The 25,610-nt window shown below is 36.2% G+C and overlaps 1 protein-coding gene across 1 annotated transcript; it reads left to right on the top strand.

Moving 5' to 3' along the window:
* Positions 1-24,283, top strand: CHIC2 (cysteine rich hydrophobic domain 2). The gene is made up of 6 exons (XM_021529851.4): positions 1-285; positions 7,016-7,070; positions 7,213-7,368; positions 20,141-20,197; positions 20,364-20,423; positions 23,281-24,283. The coding sequence occupies exons 1-6, from the start codon at positions 167-169 to the stop codon at positions 23,329-23,331; spliced, it is 498 nt and encodes a 165-aa protein (XP_021385526.1). The 5' UTR covers positions 1-166; the 3' UTR covers positions 23,332-24,283.
* The last annotated feature ends 1,327 nt before the right edge of the window (positions 24,284-25,610 follow it).

The raw sequence follows: 25,610 nt of genomic DNA, 5'->3' as shown, positions 1-25,610 counted from the left end.
GCGTCCCCGCCCGGAGCCGCCGCCGCTTCAGCCGCTGCCGCCGCCGCGGCCCCGCTGCCGCCCGGCCCGGCCCGGCCCCGGGCCGCCCCCCTCCCGTCCGCCTCCCTGGCCGGCTCCCGTCGCGTCGCCCCGGCTCCTCTGGCTCATCGGACGCCCCGGCCCGGCCATGGCGGACTTCGATGAAATCTACGAGGAGGAGGAGGACGAGGAACGGGCTCTGGAGGAGCAGCTCCTGAAGTACTCCCCCGACCCGGTGGTGGTGCGCGGCTCGGGCCATGTCACCGTGTAAGGGCCGCGCGGGGCCTGCGCGGCCGGGGCGGGCGGCGGGGCAGGCCCGGGCGGCGGGCCGGGGGCGGCCGGGAGCGCCGAGCTCCTGGGCACAGCTTGGGCAATTCGGGGGGTGGGCGTGGGGAGCACCGGGCCGGGGCTGCTGCCCTGCCCCCACGCCCGTGAAGCTGCGAGGGGGCTCTTGTCGGCCCCACCGAGCCGCCAGGAAACTCGCAGGCAGGTGCGAACCTCTAAGTAGGCGCTGAGGAAACGAGACTGGCTTGGGCTGTGACTGGCAGAGGAATGTGAAGTATTTGCCCAAAATGATGAGCTGTCAGGAAGTAAGGTGCCTGTGTTCTCTGTATAACAGCTATGTGCCAGCACATGACTGGCTGGACTGTTGAACAAGGTTGTTTATGTGCCTCTTACCGACTCCCACTTAACTTGTGGCTGCTGATATACCTCTGAGGACTTTAACAAAGAGAAGGCATCAGTTAGTCAGATACCTACGTGTAAAGTTATGTGGTGGTTGGTGTGTGTTGTTCCACTGTGTTTGACATGGAAGCAACTTCGTTTTGTGCGTGTTTGGTATCTGAGTCTAGCGGGAAGTGACCACGAGCTTGTGTAGTACTTCTCAATAATGTAAGAGATGAGGATATTGTTCCTTCCATCAGTTCTGTCAGTCTCACTCCGTTGAAGTGTAGTAGTTGTCAGTTACAATGTATAGTGTCAGAAGCTGAAATACAAACCTGGAGACAAGGCACAGTAGTACAAACTTTCGGTTTATTTTGTATTCAGAGTTCAGCAGTACTAGGTTTGCAGTACAGATATAAAAGACATACTGTGGTCTGCTTCTCTGAGTCTCATAAACTATATTGATTTTCAGATACTGACTGACAAGTTTTTTTGGCACTTGGGTGCATTGTTGCTTTATTATTAGGTTGACACAAATGCTAATAGCTGATAGCAGTTAGCTGTCTAGTTAAAAACAGGAAGTTATGGATAGACTGAGAGAGATTTGAAAAGTTAGAAGACAAATGTGGCTGGAGGCCAAGGAGACCCTGTGAAAGAGTAGAAGCATGTAGTCAGTGTGTTGAGCTTATGATTGTTTATTGTGAACAAAAGCTGTTCCAGTGATTCACTGAAAATAAGGCAGCAGCCTTAGTCTGTTTCTGAAAAACTGAGCAAAACCACAATCAAATAGTTTTCACATTAGCAAATGAAAAGTACAAACTGAAATGGAGGCTAACACTGGTTTCTTCTCTAAGACTTGAAGGTAAGTTGTGCAAGACAAGATGAAGACCCGTTAGTGGAATGTTGGAGAAGCTTTCGAAGCATTGACTGTGACTAGTAAGGGCCTTGTGGTTGAAGGATGGCTAACTTGATAATTGTTCATTAATAGTTACTAGCTCATTATTACTTTAAGATCTTCCTTAAAGTACTTTTTGTTCTTTAGGTTTTGAATGAGCAATGAAATACCAAAGTGTGCCTCCAAAATTAGGCAATTGATCTTCATCTACTTTATTTACTGTGCCAGGTGTTAACAGTAAACTACTAGCATTTATCAATAGCATTGTCCACTTTTACCTTTGTACAGCCTATAACTTTTTTGTTATTGATCCAGAAGCTTATTATTAAAAGTTAGATCTCTTTTATAGCATTCATTTGGTAGATATAAGGAATAGGTGAAGTCCTGTGTACGTGATGAATTTGTCTTGCCAGTATAAAAGCACACATGCATTCTGAAGGACTGACAAAAATGATCAGCAGTTAAGCAAATACTGGGTTGATCTCTCCCTGGCTCTGCAGTTTGAAGAGTTGCTGACTGCTTCTGCTGTGTGTGTATTTAAACAGAAGCTCTCTTTTCATAGTCTGTTGTCATATCCTTTCTGATCTTACATAGGAGTCATAATGTTGTGTTTGAAAAATGTCAATTCCATGACTACGTATTAACATCAGAAAGACATTTACCATTACTTGATTTCACCCAACAGAGAATGGAAGTGAGTATTTTCTAAGCTGAGTAATTAAAATCAATTAAAGAAAAGCAGTTAAATATTAACCAAATAAAACATAAGTCTTTGCCTCTTGAGGATGTGGAGCTTTTGGTTAGCACTAAGTTTTCTCCTTAAACTCACTGTTTGAAGCAGGCTGCCAGCAATGCTAATATTTTTTTTAACATTGTTTTTTAAATAATTGGGTAAACTGTTTTCACACCAGCAGAGTTTTGATAGCTTAGTAGAAAGGAGTAACATCACCTGGTTGCTGAAAATTTGAGGTTCTCTCTTGTTACGGCAAAAAATTTGAAAGCACTGTGAAAATAGAGATCCTTACTTACAACTGAATTAAAAGTCCAAGGTGTTTCATACTTGTTCCTGAAATCTGTATTATGGTAGGAATGGAGGTACATGATGTATTTGAAATAGTGAAGAGAATATTTATGATAGATGTCTGATAGTGAGTGTTTTCCTGTTCCTCAACTAGTTGAGACATGTATCATATATATAGCAGACTGTGTTAACTGGTAATACTGGATTTATTCCTGCAGTGCTGGAATGATGGAGAGCCATTGGGATGTGCTGATGAATGCCTTTCTGTGCTGTTGTTACAGCACCTTTTATCTTAATGCAAGATAACTTTTTGTAGGGGGAAAAAGAACTTAGAAAAGATGTATTTACCCAAGTAAGTTTCTTTATTGTTAAACTGAAGTCTGCTAATATATTTTTCAACCTTGCTCTGTATCAAGGACACATGAGTGAAAACAGGGCTATGTGAGAATCATGAAGCATGTTAAGATTTGTGAAATATATATTTATTCTTTAAGGGTTGGGGACATGTGGACCTAAAGAGTAGAGTTAAGGTAGGGAAAAAGTGGTTTAGTGTCTCCATAAGAGAGGACAAAGAGATAGAGGATAACATGTGTCAATTTTTTGTGTTAGGATGATCTGAGCTGCATGCTGGGAAAGGTTCCAAATGGTCTGTGTCCTATACTGTAAACTTCTGTACTTTAAAGTTTCCACCTCTCACCATTTCTTTCTCCACTGTATACAAGGGCAGGAATTTATCTGTAACTTTGAAGTGGAGTCAGGTTCCAGAAATGCTTGTTCAGGTCCAGGAAGGGTAAAGAAAGTACTCATGCATAAGGTGAGCATGGATCTCTTGAAGATATGATGTAAAGTGGGAAAGGCATAGAGCAAGCAGAGAAGGGTGCAGGGTGTCACTGTAGATGCTGTATTGTACTAAAGAAAGCTAATAGGACAGCTGTCTAAGGAAATGCATCTCCAAAACATTGATTTCCGATATTTTAAGGCTTATTTTTGTTGGGTTTTTTTTTTTTTTTGTCAAAACAGTTATTCTGTTCTGTAGTTACATTGAACATGTAGGAGTGTTCTATGGAGTTTCTAATACTTTAATTTCCAAATTTTGGCTTGCAGTCGAGTGACAATTCTGAGATCACATAACTACTTAAAATGCTTTTATGTGCTTTTATGGATGCTTTTAATATATGGAGTCACCCTTTTTACTACCTGCATATGATGACAGCACTCTGATGTGTCGAGCTCAAAATTATACTGGTAACTGTTTGAGTTAGCTTCTGCTTTGCTACCCCACCATATATTAAAAATTACCACAAGCCTTGAGTACAAGCTCTCAGTATCTTTGCTTATAACTTCAACCAAGTGTGACTGCATTGGTTGGAAGTTTCTCTGCCTCACTCTGCCTCAGTGTTTGTAATTTCAGATAGCTGGAGAGCTTTTCCAGTGGGAGTTGCTTTTGTCAGGCATGACTTTTTGTGACCTTTATGAATATTTGTTTGTGTTTGATGAAGCTGTCAACATTTGAATACTTAACAAATATTGATTTAATAAACTAATTATATAGTGAAGTGGTGTTACCTTTTAGTTTTGCGACTTGTGATGTCACTTGCGTATCTCAAGCTTGGAGTCATTCTCCAGGCTTGGCTACTTGTAAAATGTATGTGAATCAAAGGGTTTTTTTCAGACTTTGGTTTCCACTTCAACTTACTGGCAGTTTTAAGTAGGGCATGACACTTAACTGATAGGGCATGACTCTGACATTTATGTAACTTTTGCCTCAGCGCTTAGTTTCACTCAGCAGTTTGCAGAAAAGGTGGATGGTCCTCCTGTCATGGAGTATTCAGCAGGGTTTTCAATGGTAGCAATGTTTTCAGTAAGTTAAGTTTCCTTTGTTCTGTGTTGAAGTAGTAAACTTTCCGTGTGTGTTTCTGTGTAACAATTCTCATTTGTTATTTCACCAGTTTTGAGAGACTTACAGACTTGCAGAGCTACTATTCTAGTTGCAAATACTGAAATATGGTAGATAACTTCTATGTAAATAAGGTCTCCTTTGAGATTTTATTGCAGCCTTTCATTATGCAAAGGAGGCATATAAGAAAGGTGGAGAAACACTTTTTGCCTGGGCCTATAGTGGCAGGACTGTGGAGAATAGTTTTAAACAGAAAGAGCATAGGTTTAGTTTGGATATAAGGATGAAGGTGATGAGATGCTGGAACAGGCTGCCCAGAGAAGGTGTGGATGCACCATCATGGGAAGTGTTCAATGGAGCACTTGGTTCATTGGAAGTGTTGGTTGGATGCAGCTTTGAGCAACTTGATCTAGTGACAGGGAGATGGGATTGGATGATTTTTGGTTCCTTCCAACACAAATAATTTTATGTTTCTATTGCCTGTAATGAATGATTGGAAAATTACCTGCTTGCCTTTTGACCCTATGAAAAAGTCACCTACATCCCCAAGCTATGTAGCCCAGTGTGCTGCTGCAAACTTTGGCAACAGGTATTGCTGTGAATGGATTGCATGTAAGTCTGGCTGTTCCTGGTGTCCAGTCTTCTAGTACTGTCTGGCATCTACAGCTATGTGAGTGATATATACTTCAGCATTGTCTTTGCTTTAGTGTGTTTGTCAGGGAACTTGTGTAATCTTGCTTCAAATCTTTTGGCACTGTTTTCATTAGTAATGTTGACTGGAAACAAACCCAGAAGTTAGCTACTTGCACTTTCTTTTTAGCTGCACTTTCTTTTAACTGTAGTAAATAAATTTCTGACTATTTTCACTCAGTGCTCTCTGTTGTGGGATCTGTTGATGAACACTCCCCTTACCCATTGCCTTCTGGAAACTTTGCACTTTAATAATATGTTCCCCTCAACCTTCTCTTTTCCAGCTTAATGTCAGCCTTAGTCTATTGAGGCTTTATTCCATTTATTACACTCGTCTTCCTCCTCTCTGCCTTTTTCTAGCTCCAAATCCTTCATGAAAGATGGATACCAGAGCTGCGCCCAATACTGAATATGTTGGTTTCATGGAGAGTCAAAATGATGTTAATCACTTTCCCAGTGGTGCCCAGTATTTTATTGCTATTTCTGGTGACTGGTGCTTGCATTGAGGTGATGTTTAAGAGAATCATGAGTGGTGATAAAAGATCTATCCTGTGAGCTGTACCTGTCAAACTAAAGTTTGACAGGTACAGCTCACAGGACATGCATATGCTTGTGTCACATAAGCATAGTTTAGGAATCCCAAAATTCACCATCTTTTATTTATCTACAAAGAAGCTCATCTGCCACTTTTTGTCCACTGGATTTTATGAGGTTTCCACAGTAGCTTATCACATAACTGCTGGTTTGATTACTTGGACAAAGTTCTCCATTGGCATGCAGATCATTCATTTCAGTAAGAAAAACAACCCCAAAACTCTCGTAAGTACCTAGTGCTCAATAGCATATTGTGAAAGCAAATTATGTATTTAAAATCTTCAGCTGTCAAGGCTCAGGTAAGCTTTTCTGCATACAATGCAGCAATGTGTGATAGGTGTTGCTGCCAGTATATCAAGTCTTGAGCAGTTTAGTTTCTGATTTTTGTTTATAGTACCTGATAGAGTGCTCTGGTTTATACTCAGGATTTTTAAAATTACAGCTTAAATTTTACAATGACTGCTGTATACCAAACTAGTAGCCAGTCACATCAATGATTTTATAGTCTGTATAGTCTCTGCTTGAAGTTGTTGTCCAGCCCAGATGCCAGAAAATATTCAGATTTTCCTTGAAGTTCATCTGTTTGTGAACCCAAGCAAACGACTGTAACGTAGAAAACATTTTTAATAAATAAACTGTCACTCTTCTGACCTTTAGATCTTGTGAAACTCAGTAGATTCAATAACTTCAGCTCATTTCAAACTGCTTCACAACTTTACATTTATAGTTAGTTATTGTTTAAGCCGTGTTTTGTTACTTAGCATTTTGTGTTTTGAAACTTATTACGTATTTATTTTCTGAAAATCAAGCTGGTGTTTATTCCATTTTTATGCTTAGAACAGTTATTTAGCACCAGATGAGCTTTTCTTCAAGATACGTCTATACTGGTGCAGGAGAGAGGTAGTTCAAACTGTGGCATTAAGTTGCTTCCCTTTCTCCTTAAGTACTTTGCTTACCTCACTTGCCACTATTGCTTAGAGGTTTTGCTGACTTTGGGGAAGAGTCAATAGTGTCAAGAGAACTATGAGAAGAGACTATGGGCAAAGTGGTTTTCAATCTATGTATGTTTTTGTTTGTTAGTATAATTTTAATAATTACTCTTAATAACAAGTGGTGTCTTCCTGAAATTATTGCTGTTACTGATACAGACCCTGAGAGTATTATGAGGTGCTTGTAAATTGTGCCATGGATTAGGGTTATTTATAATTTTGGTACAATCTAAATTTTGTTTTTGCAGGTTTGGACTAAGCAACAAATTTGAAGCAGAATTTCCTTCATCTTTAACTGGAAAGGTGAGTATCTCTGTATAGAAGTTTGGAATTGGAGTTCAGGTTTTATTACAAAATCAAGTGTTCCAAGTATAGAGTACTGGAAAAGTAATAAAGTACACTGCTGTAGTACTAGTTTGTTTATTCTTTTTCATTTCCCTTGTAGGTTGCACCTGAGGAATTCAAAGCCAGCATCAGTAGAGTTAACAGTTGTCTTAAGAAGAATCTTCCAGTTAATGTTCGATGGCTGCTATGTGGATGCCTTTGCTGCTGCTGCACTTTAGGTTGTAGTATGTGGCCAGTTATCTGCCTCAGTAAAAGAGTAAGTTGAATGATTAATACAGTTTTTGATAGTTGGAATTGTACTGATTGTACTGGTTTTGTCTTATTTTGATTTTTTTTTTCTTCCTTCACCATTAAAAACTGTTGCTAGATCTTACTTAAATCACTTCTATTTTGTACATTTTGGTATCAGTTGTCCTCTGTACTGGTTAAAGTTACAGAAGACACCAGTCAGAACTTAGAGCTTATAAGTCAATGAGAGGTAGCTGAATGCCTCCTAGAGCCCTTTGTAAACTACTGTTGTTACTGAACCAACTTTCAGTATGCTCTTTAATAGCTGCATCTTTTCTGTGATACCCTGAGATGATCAGAATTTGCCAGTGAATGAGTAGCAGTTTGTTTTTGAGGAGTTTCTGATTACACTGTGGCTCCAAAGAACCACGTTTTTTTGTTAAAAGAGCAGTTTTTAAAAAGAATACTTGATTTTTCTTTTTGATTTTTTTCTTCCAAGCTTAGTTGAGTAAGATGCTTTTTTTTTTACATGAAGAATTTGAAAACAGGCTTTTGTCTATGTGCACTTGGCACTTAGAGCATTGTTCACAACAGAAGCTCATTACACATGCCTGGTTTTCACTTCCTTTCCTCAGTGCTGTTAGACTACCTTCCTACCTCTTCTGTGTATGTAAAAATTGTGTTTGGCTAGTTCTATTTCACTACTTTGCAAGAAGTGTCTATGCCTCCCCATCATATCCTCACTAGTACTGTTCATCTTTCCATTTCATGTCACGCCTTGTATATGTTCTCTCCTGTGTTATGCCTCTTAATACTACAACTTGTCTACAGTTGCGTACACAAGAATTCAGAACAATGTCATGATTTTCTTTATCAAAATCATAATTTTTTTAGAGGTAATAAGTAAAGGCATTCTGAAAAAATACTTATGGGATGAACATTTATAATAATAAACCTGGTATGCATTTTCGTATCATCTGACTGTGTTGAGATCTAAATGCTTAGTCCCTTTAAGAGATTACTTAAGGCTAGTTTTAATTATATACAAAATAAAGTAGAAAAGTCTCCTGGTAATGTTGAGTCTGTGGAGAAACTAACCAAAACAAAAATATTGGTGTCAGTGTGAATTATATCAAACCCTAAGTTTTTTATCCTCAAGCTGTTGCAAACTAGTAAGTATCCTGTAGCATTATTGTATATCCATAGCCCAAAAAACTGCTAGAAGAAATTAGAATATAGTGATTGCTTCAGCAGATAAGCAGGTGAATTCACTAGCTTGCAGAGAAGACCTTTACCATTCAAGGCCTAACACTGTAGGTAGCAAACACAAGAGAAGCATCCATTAGTATGGTCCATGTTTAACTTCTCAATGCTAATGCTTCTGCTGTTACCAAGTTTGACCCAGTTTTCTCACATATTGTGTTGTAGCAGGAAATGATAACAGGATGTAACTTGGTAGGGGCTGATGTCACGAGCTCTCATCTTCTAGACTGGGTCCTATAATAAACTTTTTTACAGTGTCAAGCAGTGTCAGAAAAAATACAAAGGCTTCTAGCATCTGGAGTCAGAAAACAGTTTGAAGCTGAGGAAAGAGGTTCTGTGTGGGAACCTGGTCAAGCAACAGTTAGAGAAGAAGTGTGGGATAAGGTAAAAAGGTAAGGTCCTTCCAAAAGGATAAATCTGGAAAAGAAAAAAAACCACAGATACTTTGTTCAGAGGAGGCTGGAAAGAGGGATAACAGTTTCATTGTTGCTGTAATATAGAATGCCTAAGGAGAGATGAGTCCTGGAAAGGGTATGTTGCATTTTTCCTGTTCAAGCTGGTACCAGAAGACATTTATGGACCTTTGCATCTTTTTCTGCACTTGGATGTCCAGCATTAGTGCAACTTAGGACTCAGCTGCCTAAACAAAGTATCTTGTGCCATTGTAGATGCACAATGGCATTAGACACTGATGACATTTTGATTATTCTTCCAGAGTAAAAGTAATTTAAATAAATGTGGAGATTTCAGATCAGCATTGCTTGTCCATATCAGCAGCTTGCCAAATGAATGTGTGCTTACAGGGTTGTTTCTCAGATAGAAAACTCAGAACTTGGTGTCTGTTGGACATCTGAAGAATATATAGAGAGAATTAATTAACATGTGTACTTAAAGACAAAGTGAAAGGGAAGAGTCTGCTTTCCCAAGCTCCTGACTCTTAATCCTGGAAATGGCTGGGTAAGAATATTTTTCTTTGGTAAAGGAGTTAAGGGGGAAAGCTGTGGGATATTTTTCAAGGACATGTTTGGAAATTCTAGTGTAGAAAACAAGCAGAAGAATTTTTAATGATTCTAGTCAGGGCTATTACTTTTACTTACAGAAAAATGGTGAAAAGTTACTGCCATTTGGCTTGATTGTATAGATACGAGTGGATTAAATTTTGTCTTGGTAGATCTAGAGCAGGAAAATATGAAGTGATATCTTAAAATCCCTCTTGAAGTGATATCCTTAAATCCCTCATACTGGGAATTACAGGATTTGAACCCTGTGAGATCTCAGTATTGAATTGCATCCACAAGCTTCTGCATTAAAGAAAAATTTTAGGACTTTAATTTATGTCAGAGTGCTGTGACAAGTGCAGGAAACTAACAATATGTATGTTCCTAGAGGTGTGGAAAGTAAGAGACAGTACATTGTGAATTACCTGGAACTGCTCAGCAAAAACAGCACTTGTAAAAAATACCTGGTTCCTCTAGGTTCCAGTCTGCTATTTGCTCAGTAGATTCCAGTAGAATTGTGTTAAGAAGCAACTTCATATTCTCCCCCCACAAAAACAACAACAACAAAAAGCCACCAAAAAACAAAAACCAACCAAACAACAACAACAACAACAAAAAAAAAAACCAACAACAAAAAAACCCACCCAAACCAAAAACCAACTACCTTGGTTTGCTGCTACTGCTGCAGTTTTTCTAATATGTAAGACTAAGGTATTTGGTGTGAACTACTTGTGTCTGACTTTACCTGTGTCTTGGAGGAGGGTTGTGTTGATCAAATTGTCTTCTGTGCTTTGACTTCTTTAGCCATCCTTTCCCTGGCTGGACTCAGCCATAGGTATAGTCACAACAGCCAGGATTCTTGGGGAAACAGGGGTCCATGATGATGTATGCTTGTTTCTTCCCTTTAATTTTTAGATACAATGAATTATTTCCCATTTGTACTCATACTGTAAAAGAAGTGTAACAAATGATCAATAAATAAAAGGTTGCTTTTTTACATTGGTTGCACTTATCTGAGAAGTGTTAGCCTGAGAGCTTTGTGAGCTCAGCCTTGTTCTAAGTGATTCCCAGTGAAAAGACAGTTACTTGGAGCTGACTTGTGTTATATCCTTTGCTGCAGTGATCACAAAAGACTCCCAAGACTTTATAATTAGAGTTTGATTTTTGAAAGCATGATGGGAGTGTTCCCATCATGAAATTTGTGCTGATCATGTGTTAATTGCACAACAAAAATATACAAGTCTTCATATTTGCTCTTTTCCACTGAAATAGAAGACTGATAAATTTGTTTTGTTGAATTACTGATATAGTGAGCTAACAAGTGGGAGGGTTTCTCAAGGATTTTATTAAATGAAACAACAGTTTTAATATAGAAGAGGAATTTTTCTCAGAATGACCAATTAAGAAGTGTCTGTTTTAATGAGTCTTAATCTAGCTACCCTGGTCTTGAATTAGTGGTATAGTTTGTGGCTTTTTCAAAAAAGATTTTTTTTTATAGTTCATGTAGACAAAATGTCAATTGTAGCTTCAGAGTTAGAATAATTTTCTTAATGGTTATCTTCATTCTATATTTTTACTGCCTTTCATTGACTTTTTAAGTTCTAACATGGGAAAGTTATCACAAATCTAAGTACAAATTGTGAAATTGTTGAAAGTTTATGTATAATTGGAATACATGCTTCTTTTTATGTAGTGAAAAATAAGGTATTGGTTTGTCTCCTTAAATCAGGAGGTGCTTCAAATGAGGAATTAAGCCACAAATGTTTGTAAGTTTAATTGTTAATTATATAATTTTAATGGGTTTCCATGCAGTGAAAGCTTTCCTTTCACTGGATTATTCTTTTCAGTGCTGGTTTTGGAGTCTTTTTTATAGTTTTGTTTCCTTTCTTTGTTTGCACTGAGATATTTGGAAAAAGCCTTCTACTCTTCAGCAGCAAAATAAGTGTTTTATTTGATTCAGTATATTATTGCTTCTCTCCTTTTATGTGGTCTTGATTCAATTTTAATTAATAAAAGCTGCAAGAAAGTTGCAGGAAGTACAGTCCTTCATTTGCAGATCTAGATTATAAATTATCATAAGTAGTTTTACTCATAGAATTTGCCATCTTTTCTGGGACAAATTCCAGGTAAGTGAACAGTAAGTCTTTAAGTTGTTCTTTTAAAAAAAAAGAATGCCATAGTGGATTATAATTCAAGAAGCACTGCAGGCTGAGGTGCCCATTTGAAGCCACTTTTTCAAATGAATTGGCACTCATTTTCAGTATTAACTAAATGCTGTAGTTCCTGATGGGTAAATAGGATATATAATTTCAACAGAAACAGTAACAATGAATGCTATGATAGCATTGCAGTACTGCTAGATTTCTTAAAAGCTGGTATTGTACAAGTAAATTGCATGTTTTAAATGTTTCATGGGCAATCTCTTAAAATGAATAGAATTAGATATTTAACAGTGTGATCTGTACTAATACTTTCAAGAGCAATTTGTTTGTTTGTTAATTCACACAAAGCTGATGAACGCTGCTTAAGCCTCATCATTAGTTGTCACACTCATAGCAGTTCACATCTTCGGTGTGCTGTATAAACATAGCTAATTACAACTTCTAAAGTATAAATTAAATATGTAGTGGAGGAGCTGGAATGAATTTTCTTAAATGTGATAGTCTTGTTTGTCAGTGGATGATACTAAGATTAAAATATATCAGATCAGTTTATTGAATTTATGAATACATTAAATTTCTTTTCAAAACTGAAGAAAATGTATTTTTTTCTCCTATGCCCATCTGCCAGGGACTTAGCACTGGAGGTACTCTTAATGGCATAATGCTTTTCTGAGGAATTCCACAAGGCAATTGCTTAAGACTAAAGGTGCCTTGTTTTTGAAGCATCTGTTTAGACAGTTTACATTGTAGTTCAGTTTGGAAGAATCCTTAAAATTGTAATGTATTTATGATTATCCTAACCACAGCGCATGTAATTTCTGTGTTGGCTCTAGTCAACTTAGTATAATTTTTTTTAAAGTGGAACTTGTATATCAAATATGCATTCTTGACCATTGTTTTGAAATGTATTCAGAGGTCTGGGGTTTTTTTAAAAAGTATTAACTATGGAAGGAAACTTCAGGAAATCAGAAGATTCAGGCCTGGAATATTTTGCTTTAGATATTATTCACTATTATTTTTGAAAATTTTATTTTATTTTATTATTTTTCACTATTATTTAGAAGAGTCACTAAGTCATCCATATACTCAAGTAGCTCAGCTTGTAGAATAAATAAATGTGAAATTATAATGTGTATACTTATGTGGTTAGTGTTTTTCTCTATATGAAATCAGGTTTCATTTCCTTCACGCTTACCGGGTTTTAATGTGCTTTCCTAAAGGTTATAGTATAGAGTTGGTGCACAATGGGGTGTGGGAGCAACTAGTTTTACCATGTCTTTTAATTTGCAGACTTGCTTGGTGGAGAACCAGGCAATAAGATTGGCATGAAGAATACTTACAGATAAAAGGAGATCACAGAATACTAGTTTGGTTCTTTATAGATCAAATGTAAACCTTTTAGTACTTAAAAAATATGTATTCTGAAGTTAAATTTGTGATTGCTTTTTTTTTTTTATTTTCTATAAATCCTAAATATAGTGTATCTCTGGCATGTATAGTGAATATTCTAAATGCTATTTAAAATTTAGTTGCATTTGTAATTAGAATTATGTCTCTGAATATTTTAATATTATTCAAAACAATCTGGGTAAAATTACCATTTCCATGTTATAGCCATGTTGTGCTGGCTAAGGTATATAAAGGGATCATGCAGTGGTTTGGGTTTGCTCTTCCTGTCCAGGTTGATGTGTTCCTGTAACTACTAGCATGAGTTGGGTAAAATTGGCATAGAGCTGTTTTGAAAGAGCATGCTAAAAATTATCTAGTTAGTTGTAAGATTTGGAAATTAGTCTAGAAAGGAACATTTTTAGGGTTCTGTCTTTAGCAATTTAGAGATAATCCCAAATAAGGAACATATGCAAACACTGCCGAGGAAAGAATTAGAAGGCAAAATTACTTGAAATTTATATAACAAAATTAAACTAAGTAGAAAGCACTTGACAGAACAATAGCTTGTTAGACTGTTACTGTAAAACAGAAAATCAGATGTACCCTTTGAGAGGGTTCATTCTCTTCAGCATGCAGACTAGTGAAGTGATGGATTTTACAATCTGCTACAGTTTTGTCAAGTCGTGCAGCCTTTCAGTCTTTCTGGCCATGAGGCTTCTCTCCCATTCTTGACCACTGCCCTTAGACACTCCTAACAGCAGAAGTCAAAGGATTCCTATGTACTAATAAACTAAACCTGAGAATGTTCCTCGGAGTTGGTGCTTTATAATTTGTACTTTTAGGAAGGTCCCTGGCAGGCTGTGGGTCTGTTTGGTGTAACAATTCATAGGCATTATCAGAATGCTTCAGGCACTGAGTGGTTCGGAGGTTATGAAAACTTACTGATAGAGATTATAAGCTGTTCCCTGCCAGCTGGCTTGAAATGAATGGGAATGTTTCTGGGCACAGTTTCGTTTCTTAATAGAGATGTAATCAGAGATCTTTTAGCTTCTCAACCTACGCTGGCCTTGAACTATTTTCCATAGCATAACTCTGGGATATTTTGGAAATAAATTACAAGGACCAAAATTAACATCTCTCTAACCTTGAAGGAGGAGATGGAATTTTCATACATGTTCAGTGTAAAATTTCCCACAGATAATGACACCTGATGAGTTATTTGGTGGAGATTTGATCCTATTTTCATCCCTTTGTGGTCAATTCCATTTTACATGTTCATTTTCTGTGGCCTTTTCTGTGAGAATGTCCTTCAGCAGGAGGTGGATGCTTTAGTGTGTCATGGCTAAATTTGAATAATTTCCTTGGAGTGATCAGACTTTCATGGATTTTGTTTCCATATGATGACAGAATCAGAGTTAGAATTTAATCCTAGAATGATTGAGTTACAAATCTTTATTTAAAAGTTCAACAACATGAAGTGTAGTCATGATGCTTCATGGATCAGTTCAACACCTGTCTGCCTGTGAAATGTGTTTTTTTTCACCACATTTCAAGGCCTTAAGGGAAGTGTGTTATTTTTGCCAAGATCAAGACTATTTCTGCTACAAGGCTTCTCCATGTTACGAAATTTTTACAAATGGTTACCTCTAGTCAGTGTTACCTCTTTATAGAAAGTAGCTAGCTTAGCTTACAAGATCTAAGTTAGTGATTTAGCTCTTGTAGGACAGCTAGAATATCCAGTGGCTAAAATATCAGTTAGCATCTTGAATCCTTTAGATTTTGTGTATTTGAGAGGAAACTTACAGAAGACTTGAATGAACTTCTAGGAACTTTCTTTGATAGTTTCTCTCTGCTAAGTGTTTCTTCTGCAGACTAAAATGCCTTTGGAAAATACTCATTCAGTGTCTGTCAATTAGTACATTGGTGATCCTCTCCATTTTACTCCTGGATAATATAAATGGATTGTATGTTTCTGTACACCTTCTCTATTCTGCACAAGTTTCATGGCTTTACTGCTTTCTTAAACACTCCAGGAATTTGACAATCAAGGCAACCAGAGTAACTGAAGAATCATCTTAAGTTTAGATACTAAAAAGTGTTACATGCAGTAGTGTCAAATAACACTGAGCTTGCCTTTATGTCAGCAAATAGTTTGGTGGAAGAGACCTTTCCAGAAAGTAATTGGAATGATTTGGTTCACTAAGCTTTAAATTCATCTCTTAGTGATGTACCAACCCAGGGTTGAGACCCATACAAATGAGGTTAGGTTATGGATCGTGTGACACCATATCCTCAGGGCTATCTTCCAGAATGTGAAGTTTCATGAAGTCAGCTTGATGTTGTCGGTTCTCCTGCTCCAGAATTCTGTTGGTTATATTTCTCTCAGTGTGATCTGGAGCTTTGATCTGTGCTTTAGGTTGGACTCGCTTTCTGCACGAATTAATCAATCTAGTAAGGCAGAATGCAGCAATAGCAATCTTGTTGGATAAGGCAGTTATTTTCAGATATTCTTCATTATATTTAATATAGATTTCACTTGCTTTCTTGCATGGATGCTGAAGTGGCTTCTGGGATGAGCATCCTTAAAATGGTCTAAAATAAGAAATATCCTAGCTACTAATAGGAGAAATTACGCAAGATCTGCATGTTCACCTATGTAGTAGAACAGACACCTTTTCAAACTACTGTGCACTAAAGCAGATAGTCCAGGATGTCAGGATCTGAAATTAACTCAGGTTTCACCTTCGTGATCTTCTCCCTTCACAACTGGAGAATTCCTTAGCAACATGGCAATCTTAAAAATTTGCATTTTCTATTGGTTTACTTGAGGTATAGTGTTCAAGATGAGGACATTCTCAGCACAGATGTACTTCCTTCAGTTATGTGTGCTTTGCGTACAGCTTTGGCATTTTTGTGGTAGCAGCATGGGCCTCAAAATTGGCTTGGGGAATGTTCTGATGTATTGAAAGTGAGGATATGAGATTCAGTTATCTTCTAACTTTCTATTTCATTTGTGCTGATGGCTAAATTACTTGGGTATAAATTTTGTAATCAGAATGAGTAGAAATTCCTGCTTCTGTCTTTTCTCTCTTTGAGTGAGTGGAATATAGTGATACTATAGTTCCAACCTCTGGCAGGATCCTTTGACTTTTTTCTGTGGTGTATAATACAAATTCTGGCCATGTGAGAAGCTAACAAAAGTCTGCTTAGTGTTGTCTCTTTGTATTTTGAAATTTAAGCATAAAGGGTATTTGTTCGGGGCAATATTCAAAACCAGTAATACTTGATTGTGGTAAAGTTTTGTATGAGGGAATTTGAAAATCTCATGCTATTTATTGGGCTAATAGTGCACTACTTATACATATGTATGATTTCAGATGACAAGTTAAAGATCAAATGCATGTAGGGGAGAGTCTTTGGGAAAACAACTACAAATATAGTTGTTAGTGGAGGATCCTGTTGTTGCTATCCAGTTGTTTCCCCATATAATAAAGACAAAGGGAGGTACTCAAATTAGCACCACTTTGGGAGTCATGTAAGATCCTTTTGTTTAGTATTGTACCAGCCATTCACCGATTTACATCGGGACTTGAGGTGGCCTTGGCCCATTTGCTCATGTGGTTTAGTGCAGTGTGCATGTTCCTGGCCATGCACTGCCAGAGGGGTCCTCTTGCTGCACAGCCTTCCTGTCCAGATCATAATTCCATCTGGAACTAACTGGATAGACACTGCAAAGGTGTAACAGAAATGTCTTTCAGTTGGTCATGGATTCAGTACTCTCCTTCTTTCTGCATGGAAAATTCATATTTAGGCTTAGATTTTTCTTTTTTTCCCCCATGTTTGAGGGAAAAACTTTATTTTACTGAATTAAAAATGGTAAGCATCAGTGAAAGTGTATTCTGCACTGGGGTTTTTTGAGAGTCTGATTTTTCAAAAGACACTCTTAGACATTAATGTCTTTAAAGAATCAGTTATGTTACAGAAATATTTCATTAAACATTCCATCTAGACAATCGAAGAGGTCTAATTTACAAAATTCTGTGGATAGCATTGAAGATTGCTTTTTTTGTGAAATATGTTACGAAGCATTGAAGACTGCTTTTTTCGTGAAATATGTTACGAAGCATGTTTTCTTATCATTGGTCTGCTGAAAAGTGTACTTGAATTGCAAGTTTTTTTTCTTTGCTCAAATATTGGACTGGGTGAAAAAAAAAATTAAAAGCTGGATAGTATTAAATCTTCCTAATAAGCAAGTCTCTCTTCCACTTAATTTGTGCTTTTGTTGTGGCTAACAAATAATTTGCTGTATGGGTTTTTCTGTACACCATTGATAGAATATACAAGCTTGTCATCCTAGTGTGCTGGAAATGCTACACTCAAATCAAGTGTTCCTTTCTGGTTTTGTATATCCTCACCTGCTCCTCACTGTAAATCATTGAGATGTCAAGAGCAGTGATTAATTAAGCTGCACGTGCAAGTGCTTTTTTTCACCTGTCAAGTAGGAAGAAAACTTACTATAGTGAATTGTGTGATGCTGTTTAATGAATTTCTTCTTTTTTTTTCCAGGCTCTGAGGTTTGCAGAAATATTTTACAGTCTAATTTTCATTAACATTTCTATATTAGTAATATGGTATGTTTGGGAGCTATGACTAGTCCAGATTATACTATAGGAAGGGTAGGTAGAATTTAAGGCTATGGGAAGATAAAGGATCATGGTCTTGAGTCTGCATGTATTTTTATCTCATGCTAGTCAAATGACTTTAAGCTGTCCTCTTGTTTGAATAAACCAATTAATAGTACCTATCAATTTCTTATTTATATTTATGTATTGTAATATAGGTGTAATTTTATTGGAATTTGAAAAGCTTGGATGTTTTTCACAGTCTTTAGGGCAAACAATGAAATTAAATTGTATAGTGATCTTAATCTATTATTAAAAGGTCCTGGAAAGCAAGATTACAAGGTAGATTCAGGTTTTGAATCAGTTTTGCCATTGGTTTAGCAGCGGGTGGGCAGGCAGATGCCTGCTCAGAGTAGAACCTATTGCCATTTTTCACCATTGATAGAGTAGCCTTTCAGAGTCAATGAGCTCTGTCAATGTGAGCTTGTCAAGGCTACAACTTCATAGACCTGAGAGGCGGTTTGAGAGGTCAGCCCTTTTCAGGTTTGCTGTGATGCAAATGAACTTTAATGCTTAAACAACTATTGGAATTTTTATGTCTGCTCCTTGTTCTTTTTTCTTCACAAAGTCATTGACGAGACATTCAGTGCTTTTTAAATTGGAAGTTGCATTGTGCTAAAGACCTAGTACAGATTTACGGAGGGCTGAAAGCAGTTAGATCATGTTCTTTTCATGGTGCGATTAGAATCAAATCGATTTCCCTACAGCCTTCAGCATTCAGATGGCAATTTTAACAAAGCTTAGGGGCTAGACAAGGGACAAAACGACTGAACTGAATGTTAATTACACTCTGCAGCCTTATTTTCTTTTGATTTGGAGCTGACTGGCAACTAAATTAACAAAAGTGTGACCATAACTGCTGCCCTATTTTCATTTAAAAGGAGAGCAGACTCTAAAAGGCTATCTTTACAAAGAAACAAGTGAGGTCTACTGATTATTGTTAAAGGGCACTGTCTTTAAAAACATAATAATAAGAATAACTCCAAAAATACTCAATTTCCAGTTGATGTGATAAATTAGTCACTGGTATGCCCACCTTTTGATAATTCCTTGGCTTGTGATTTTAAAATAAAACATAATAAAAAATTTGCTGTAATGAATAGTGATAGCAGTGGTCTAATTTTTAATAATGTGACCACAGTACATGCTTAGCTGTGTTTCCCCAAAACTACTTCAGTATTAAACTAGAGGATGTTTGAAAACCAAGATGTTAATGTTTGGGGGGAAATGAGCAATTTGTTGTCTAATTTTGATTTTAGTTGGACATTTTTGTTTCTCATGACAGCATTTAGTTTGGTTTGTTAAGGTTCATTTACTGTACTAGTATTTTGTAGTAATAACAGCAAGATGCTTTCCCCTGACCCTTCTCTGCCTTGTGAGGAAGCTGCAGCTGCATGAAGTTGTATTTGAAACTTGTCATTGCTCAGTCCTTTTGCACCTGCAGCTCTGTTGGTCTCATCTTAACACCTGGCACCATGAATTATCCTCTTTTTATTCACTGTCTGTAGCAAATCCCATTTAGAGCTAAGCAATATATATTCTGGCAGTTAAATGACCATAAATGTCAGTATGTATTTCTCAAATGTAAATATAACTGAATAATTATATTCAAAATGCTGTGAAACTTTGCAGCACAGAATGTCCTTTAATTCTTGCATGCATAATCTTAAAAAGCTGGGCAGAACAGCTTTCAGGATTCTCTATTTGAAATGTCAAGTTTGGATGGCATAGGCAGCAAACCTTTCCTTTAGAATGCTAAGTATTTGGTTTGCTCTCTATACAGATCATGAACTTAGTAATGCTTTTTTGTGGAATTTACTGTAACTTTCTGCATTTGCTTTTTCACTCTCTAAAATCTGGATGTAAGTTTACTTATTTAGAGTAGTACTGTGTATTTACACTTGACCTACAGCACTGCAAAATAGTTTGCAACATTTGTGAGTTTATATGCTGACCTTAGCAGTACATTTAGATCACGGATCCTAAGGGAGCAGTGTTCCTGCTTTTTATACTTAGATCCCTTTGAAATTTCCATGATCTTAAAGTGAAAACTGCCGTAAGAACCCAGAGAGCAAACATACCAACAGTTTTTATCCCAAAGTGATTGAAGGTACTTACTCGGCTATCATAAAAAGTTGTTTCTGTTCTAGATACTATTTAATACCAGACAAGTTTTGATCATACTACAGGCCACCTTGTACTCAGTCACTGTCCTGTACCTCTCTCCTTTTCACAAAAAAGCAGCTGCAAAACAAAGTTTTTCTAAAACCAGTCAAGAGTAAAATTCTTTCTCATTTGTCTTCCAGACACGAAGATCGATTGAGAAGTTATTAGAATGGGAAAACAATAGGTTATACCACAAGGTGAGTGCCGCAGGGAGCAGCTTCGTACTGTTGGAGTTTGAATTGCACAGTATGGAAACAGATGCTTTTGTTGAACAAAAAATATGAAAGGTGAACAAATGGGCTAGTCTGTGTGCTGCAATAAAATACAGCTCATTTTTCTTCTTTTTCTTTCCTCCTTGTCTAGCTGTGCTTGCATTGGAGACTAAGCAAAAGGAAATGTGAAACGAATAACATGATGGAATATGTAAGTTAAAGGGCTGTTTTGTGAGTTTCTCTATTAAATGATCATTTATTTTGCTTCTGATCTTATTCTTTTCATGATTATTAATCAGTAAAGGTGTCAGGAGCTTAATCGCCTGAGTGCAAGGATTTTCTACGGTTCACAGATGCATGGTTTCATGTGCAGGACTGATTTATAAAGTTATGAATGACTTGAAAACAACGCTTCACTGTGTTCTGAAAAATAATAAATTAATTGCCAAGATAAAATAGCTTCAACATGTGCTGATGGAGTGTGAAATTTTAGATGCTGTATAAAGAATAACCACAACTTTGGTTACGCAGCAAGTCAGATATGGCTATTTTATATAATGCTAATCAAGTCCAAAAGTATGGAAGAAGACCTTTCAACTAAGCTGTTGGAGCTTAAGAAACAGCCTTTTTAGATTTTAACTGCCCCTTACCTCAACTATCTTGAAAGTATTTTTATCTCCAATTGGTGTCACTAAAATATTTTCAAATCAGTCTCTGGAGTTTTAATCTACTTTAGTCTTTGGCTGAGACTCCATAAACCTGTCTTAGAAGTATACAGTGAGAAGTTGTGTGGTTTAAAATTAATGGTGTCCTGTGTAGGATTTAGCTTGCAACTTAGTCTTTTTGGTGCTGTTCTTATTTCCATTTTCAATATATCTTGGAAGTACAGAGGATAGGGTGAAATTAAGCTGCTAAAATGTAAACAACATTAGAATTTCCATAATTTCTTTTAATGCTTTAGTAGCTAGGCTGTAGAAGGTTAGGTTTTTAAAAATAAAGATTAGCTTTGAAGAAATACCTACTGCATCAGGTGTAACTTAGTTGTGATCTTCCATTACACCGCAGGTTGTCTGTTCTTTAAAATAACAAATCTACAATGCCTGTAAAAATTTTTAAATGTGATTTAATAATACAAAATTATATTTAAATTATCTTTGTATTTTAGTCTTCCCTTTTTCCCTGTCCCTCCACTAGATCTTGTCTCTTGCCTGAAATAGAGGGTCTTCAAAAAGCATTTTTTTACAGAATGGCTCTATTCAGTTCACGGAATAAGTACTTTTTGTAAAATTTATTCTACTGAAATATTTAGGTTAGATGTAGGGGTGTGACTGAAAATGGAATAAATTAAATTTCAAAAAATAGACTTACGCTTTGCCTAAATTAAGCATTTGTATTTTGCTGAAAACCTTATTTTTCTCCAGGAAACATTGTCAAACCCAATGTTCTGCAGATTCAATTGGAAAAAAAATAATGTGAGTTTGTAAATACTATGGCCCAGCAATATTCATTCTGTCGAATAAAATTTCAAATAATTTGACCTGCTTACTATAATAATATATACATGGGCATATAGTTTTACAGGATAAAGGCCAAAGATTTTATTTTCAATTTGTGAAACGTTGGATATACTTAATGAGAAAATTTTTACAAAACCTCAGTGTGACATTTTCTTGCTTTCAGTGAACTGATCTGTTAGTATCTCTAAAAACTGCCCCTAATATGATTGTAATTTGATTTTAAATAATAGACAAATAGTAATGCCTATCCTCAACTTTTCATAAAATAGATGATTTAGACTCTTATACACAAAACTTGGTGCTTCACCAAACTGAGGTTTGAAATCCACTGTAGTAGATGTTAAATACATAATTAATTAAATTAGGAACAACAAGATGATCTTATACCTTTGGCATAAACACAGTGCTCCAGCTTTACTTCTTGCTCCCTTTTTGAAAACTTGCCTGAAAATCAGAAGCCCTGGTATCTCTACAGAATACAGTGGTTGACTCAGGTCAGTGATAAGTGGATTTTGAGCAGTTTGCATTACTTCTGTGTAAAAAAGTCACCCCTGAATATCTCAAAAAATAAACTTGTATACCTGATTTCCATATTTGTTATTCCAAAAGTGCTTACCTTAGAAATAAGATTGGAGACTTTATTTTCTGAAGCTTTGTATGCTTTTAGAGATAGAAGTCTTTATTCTCTAAGCAGCTAAGTTGTATTCTCCTTTACAATCACAAGCATTGAGAAATAATTAACTTCTTAAAAAGGTAAGCTTCCCTTACAAGTAAATAAAATCCTTATTTATGTTACCTGATGCATTTATTTGTTTATAAATCGGATCATGTTGCTGTGTTATAACTGTCTCAAAATAAAGAATGTGCAAAATTCAACATTTTCTTCAAGCTTTCTATTTAAAGAGGATAAATACTTGAATTGTGTTCTGGAGTGGACCCTATAGTGTACTTAGCTGAGAAAGATGGTGTTTAAATTTGAATTGAGACCATAAGAATAATCACGCAAAACCATTAGTCAAGTTCTCATTAATACTTGAACATTTATACATATGGGAGCTTTGCAAAAGTTGACACACTTTATTATACAGGTACTGAACTATAAACATAGTTTTAGAATCCTGTATTAAGTGGCAACAATTCTGAAGTAAGTGAAATTGCAATTGAAAATTAACTTTTCATGCATTGTGCATTCAGGAGGTTTGTTTATGTTTTAATGAATGCATTTATATCTCTTTTGTAATTTTTTTCCCAATAAATAAATTACTGCATAATAATTCTTCAACATAATTAGCTTACTTCAGTTTGTGTTTCATATGAGTAGGCAAACTTTTCCAGTTGAATTTTATTCTTTGAGTATTGGTTTTCATCACCAAACCAATTACCATACATGACTTTTCTAATGGTCTCTTACCTGAGACAGATGCCATGATTTTTTTCATCACAACTTGATATACTAAAAAAAACCCAAACCTAAAACCATGTGAATTATAATTGTGATAGATAATAGGATTGCTGCCATTTTTAATAAGTATTTGTTTTCTTTTTATACAGGTCATCCTTATAGAATTTTTACCAAAGACACCGATTTTTCGACCGGATTAGCATTCAATTTATTTATAGAGACTTACTCAAGTATGTTGTCTTTCCAATGGTGCCTTGCTTGGTGCTCTCCTGGTAGTGACATAACTTTGGTTCTACAGAATCTTGTGGTGGTTTCATTTGTTTTTGTTTGTTTGTCTTGGTTTTTCATGTTTGTTTGTTTTGATTTATTTTTGGTTGGTTAGTTGTTTTTTGTGGGTTTTTTTAAATAACAGTATGTTCTAAGTGTATTTGGTCAAACTCTGCAGAGTAATTTCATACAAATGTTAATTACTACTTAAGTTATTTTTACTTTTGCTACTTCTGTTTATTAATGTATCTTGATTTTCAAAGAAGTCTTTTATATGTATGCGCGCGCGTGTGTACATATATATATATTACTATAAATACACAGCTGAAAATGATATACAAGTGAACAGGTATTTTTTTATCCCTATATGATACAACTGGTTGACTGTACATTGTGTAAATTCCTTTAGTCATTCTGAAGTTGCTGAAGTTCCTTCTAAGATATTTGGAGGTTTCTGTCAGTGACTAGTCAATTGTAAATACTTCTATTTCTTTTTGGGATATTGACTAGTCCCTTCCAGCAAAAGGAGGAGACAAAGTTCTTTTTGAAACTGATTTTTGGAACCCAGATATTATTAGTAGAAATCTCTGTGCTTTTCATGAAGAAGTCCTGTCAACTGGTTTTGAAAAAAAATGGCTTTAAAAAAATTAAAAAAGGCAGCCAAGTGGAATTATTTTACTCAGACTGGAAGAATCACTGAGAACATTGCATGCATCTGATTAGTAGAATTCAAGATCACAAAAGTATATTATTATTGCATTTTATAATGTAGCTGTTTTAATTCAGTCAATTGCCATGTGCCAGCTTTATTCATACTGTTTACCAGAGCTTGTACACAGGGGTGCAGAAGGACTTGTTTTAGTAAAACTTAATTGACCAAGAAAACCTTTCATGTTTTTTTTTTGGTTTTTTTTTTTTGGTTAAAACTACTTATGCAGAAAAAAATTATTGAATTCTTGAACAGTTCCAGATGCAAATGCCATGTATTCAAGTAATCAAAGCAGGGTGCACTGGGCAACAGTGTATGTTTAAATGTGTTAAGACAGTTATTTATTGCACCCTTTCTTTTGCTCATTTTGGTTTACAAAGCTTATTTTCTGCACAAGTATAAGACTTTTCTTAACTGGATATATGATATGTGCTTGGGTCAGGCCAATTGTATTTCATTTTGTCTGGTTATACTTTAGTTTTACATATCTTCACACATAGCTTTTGGGGTTTTTTTTACTTGCAACTCTCATACTGTATAATTTACTTAAGTATCTAAAATTACTGTACACAAAATTGATCTAAGTTAGGAACATGTTCCTTGTACAGATGTGTTAGCAAGCAATAATGTGAATATATTAAAAAACAAGATATACTCTGCTTAATATTTGTATGAATGAAAAGCTGATACCACTACAAGAATAGTCTTCTCTTTTTAGTCTTTTAAATACAAGTTTTATTTCAAGGTACTGTATTACATGTACCTTGATGCTGTGAGCTATTTTTCTATGTCTTCAAAATATTTATTCTCTGTAAAATATTCCCTAGTGAGTATTCTATTCCTGAATTGTTCATAGGGGGAGTGGTCTAGAAAGTTTTAAGTTTTCTTAAATCTAAGCTTTCTGTATCTGTTCCCAAAATTCATCCTTTGTTCAGCTTTCATCTGTGGATTCCTACTGTTCACTTTGAGAGTAGCTCAGCTATGCTTTCCGTACAAGCCTACAAGGGTGTTTCTTTGACTTAACAGAATATGATTTTTAATTAACAAATCCCAGTTTTGTGCTGGCCTCAGTCTTCGGAGTGCCACCCATGATTTCTCTACAGAGTAACTGTTTATAATTTTCTAAAAATCAGTTTCAACCTCTTCTTCAGTACAAATCTGGGTCTGCTACATTCCTCTCACCCAGAAGTATTAATTATAACCTCGGACTATTTTCAGCCTGCGGAAGGACAGAAACCTAACATCGATGGCAACAGAGATGGGGGAGGTTGGAGGTGCAGAGGAAAGGTTGGAATTGAATGGAAGTGATAACTGGTGATAAATACTTATCACCAGAAATAGAATTGATTTCTTTTGTGTCAGTTTTCAATAAAATGAATATTGGATCATATGAGGCCTAGGTTTTATAAAAAAATTTATTTTACTATAGAGATAATTTGTGTCATGGATGCAGTTTTCCACTGATGTGGAAACCTATCCCTCCCCTCTAGTGGAGGGTATGGC

The sequence above is a fragment of the Lonchura striata genome, chromosome 4 (assembly GCF_050655825.1).
Source record: "Lonchura striata isolate lonStrDom1 chromosome 4, ASM5065582v1, whole genome shotgun sequence".
NCBI lineage: Eukaryota > Metazoa > Chordata > Aves > Passeriformes > Estrildidae > Lonchura > Lonchura striata.
This window is presented reverse-complemented; position numbering and strand designations above follow the sequence as displayed.

Bases quoted from the DNA above. Each gene is read 5' to 3' on its own strand.
- CHIC2 (XM_021529851.4), top strand. From the start codon at position 167: ATGGCGGACTTCGATGAAATCTACGAGGAGGAGGAGGACGAGGAACGG. The intron at 286-7,015 runs GTAAGGGCCGCG...TTGTTTTTGCAG, and splicing joins GGCTCGGGCCATGTCACCGT to GTTTGGACTAAGCAACAAAT. The intron at 7,369-20,140 runs GTAAGTTGAATG...TTTGTCTTCCAG, and splicing joins TTATCTGCCTCAGTAAAAGA to ACACGAAGATCGATTGAGAA.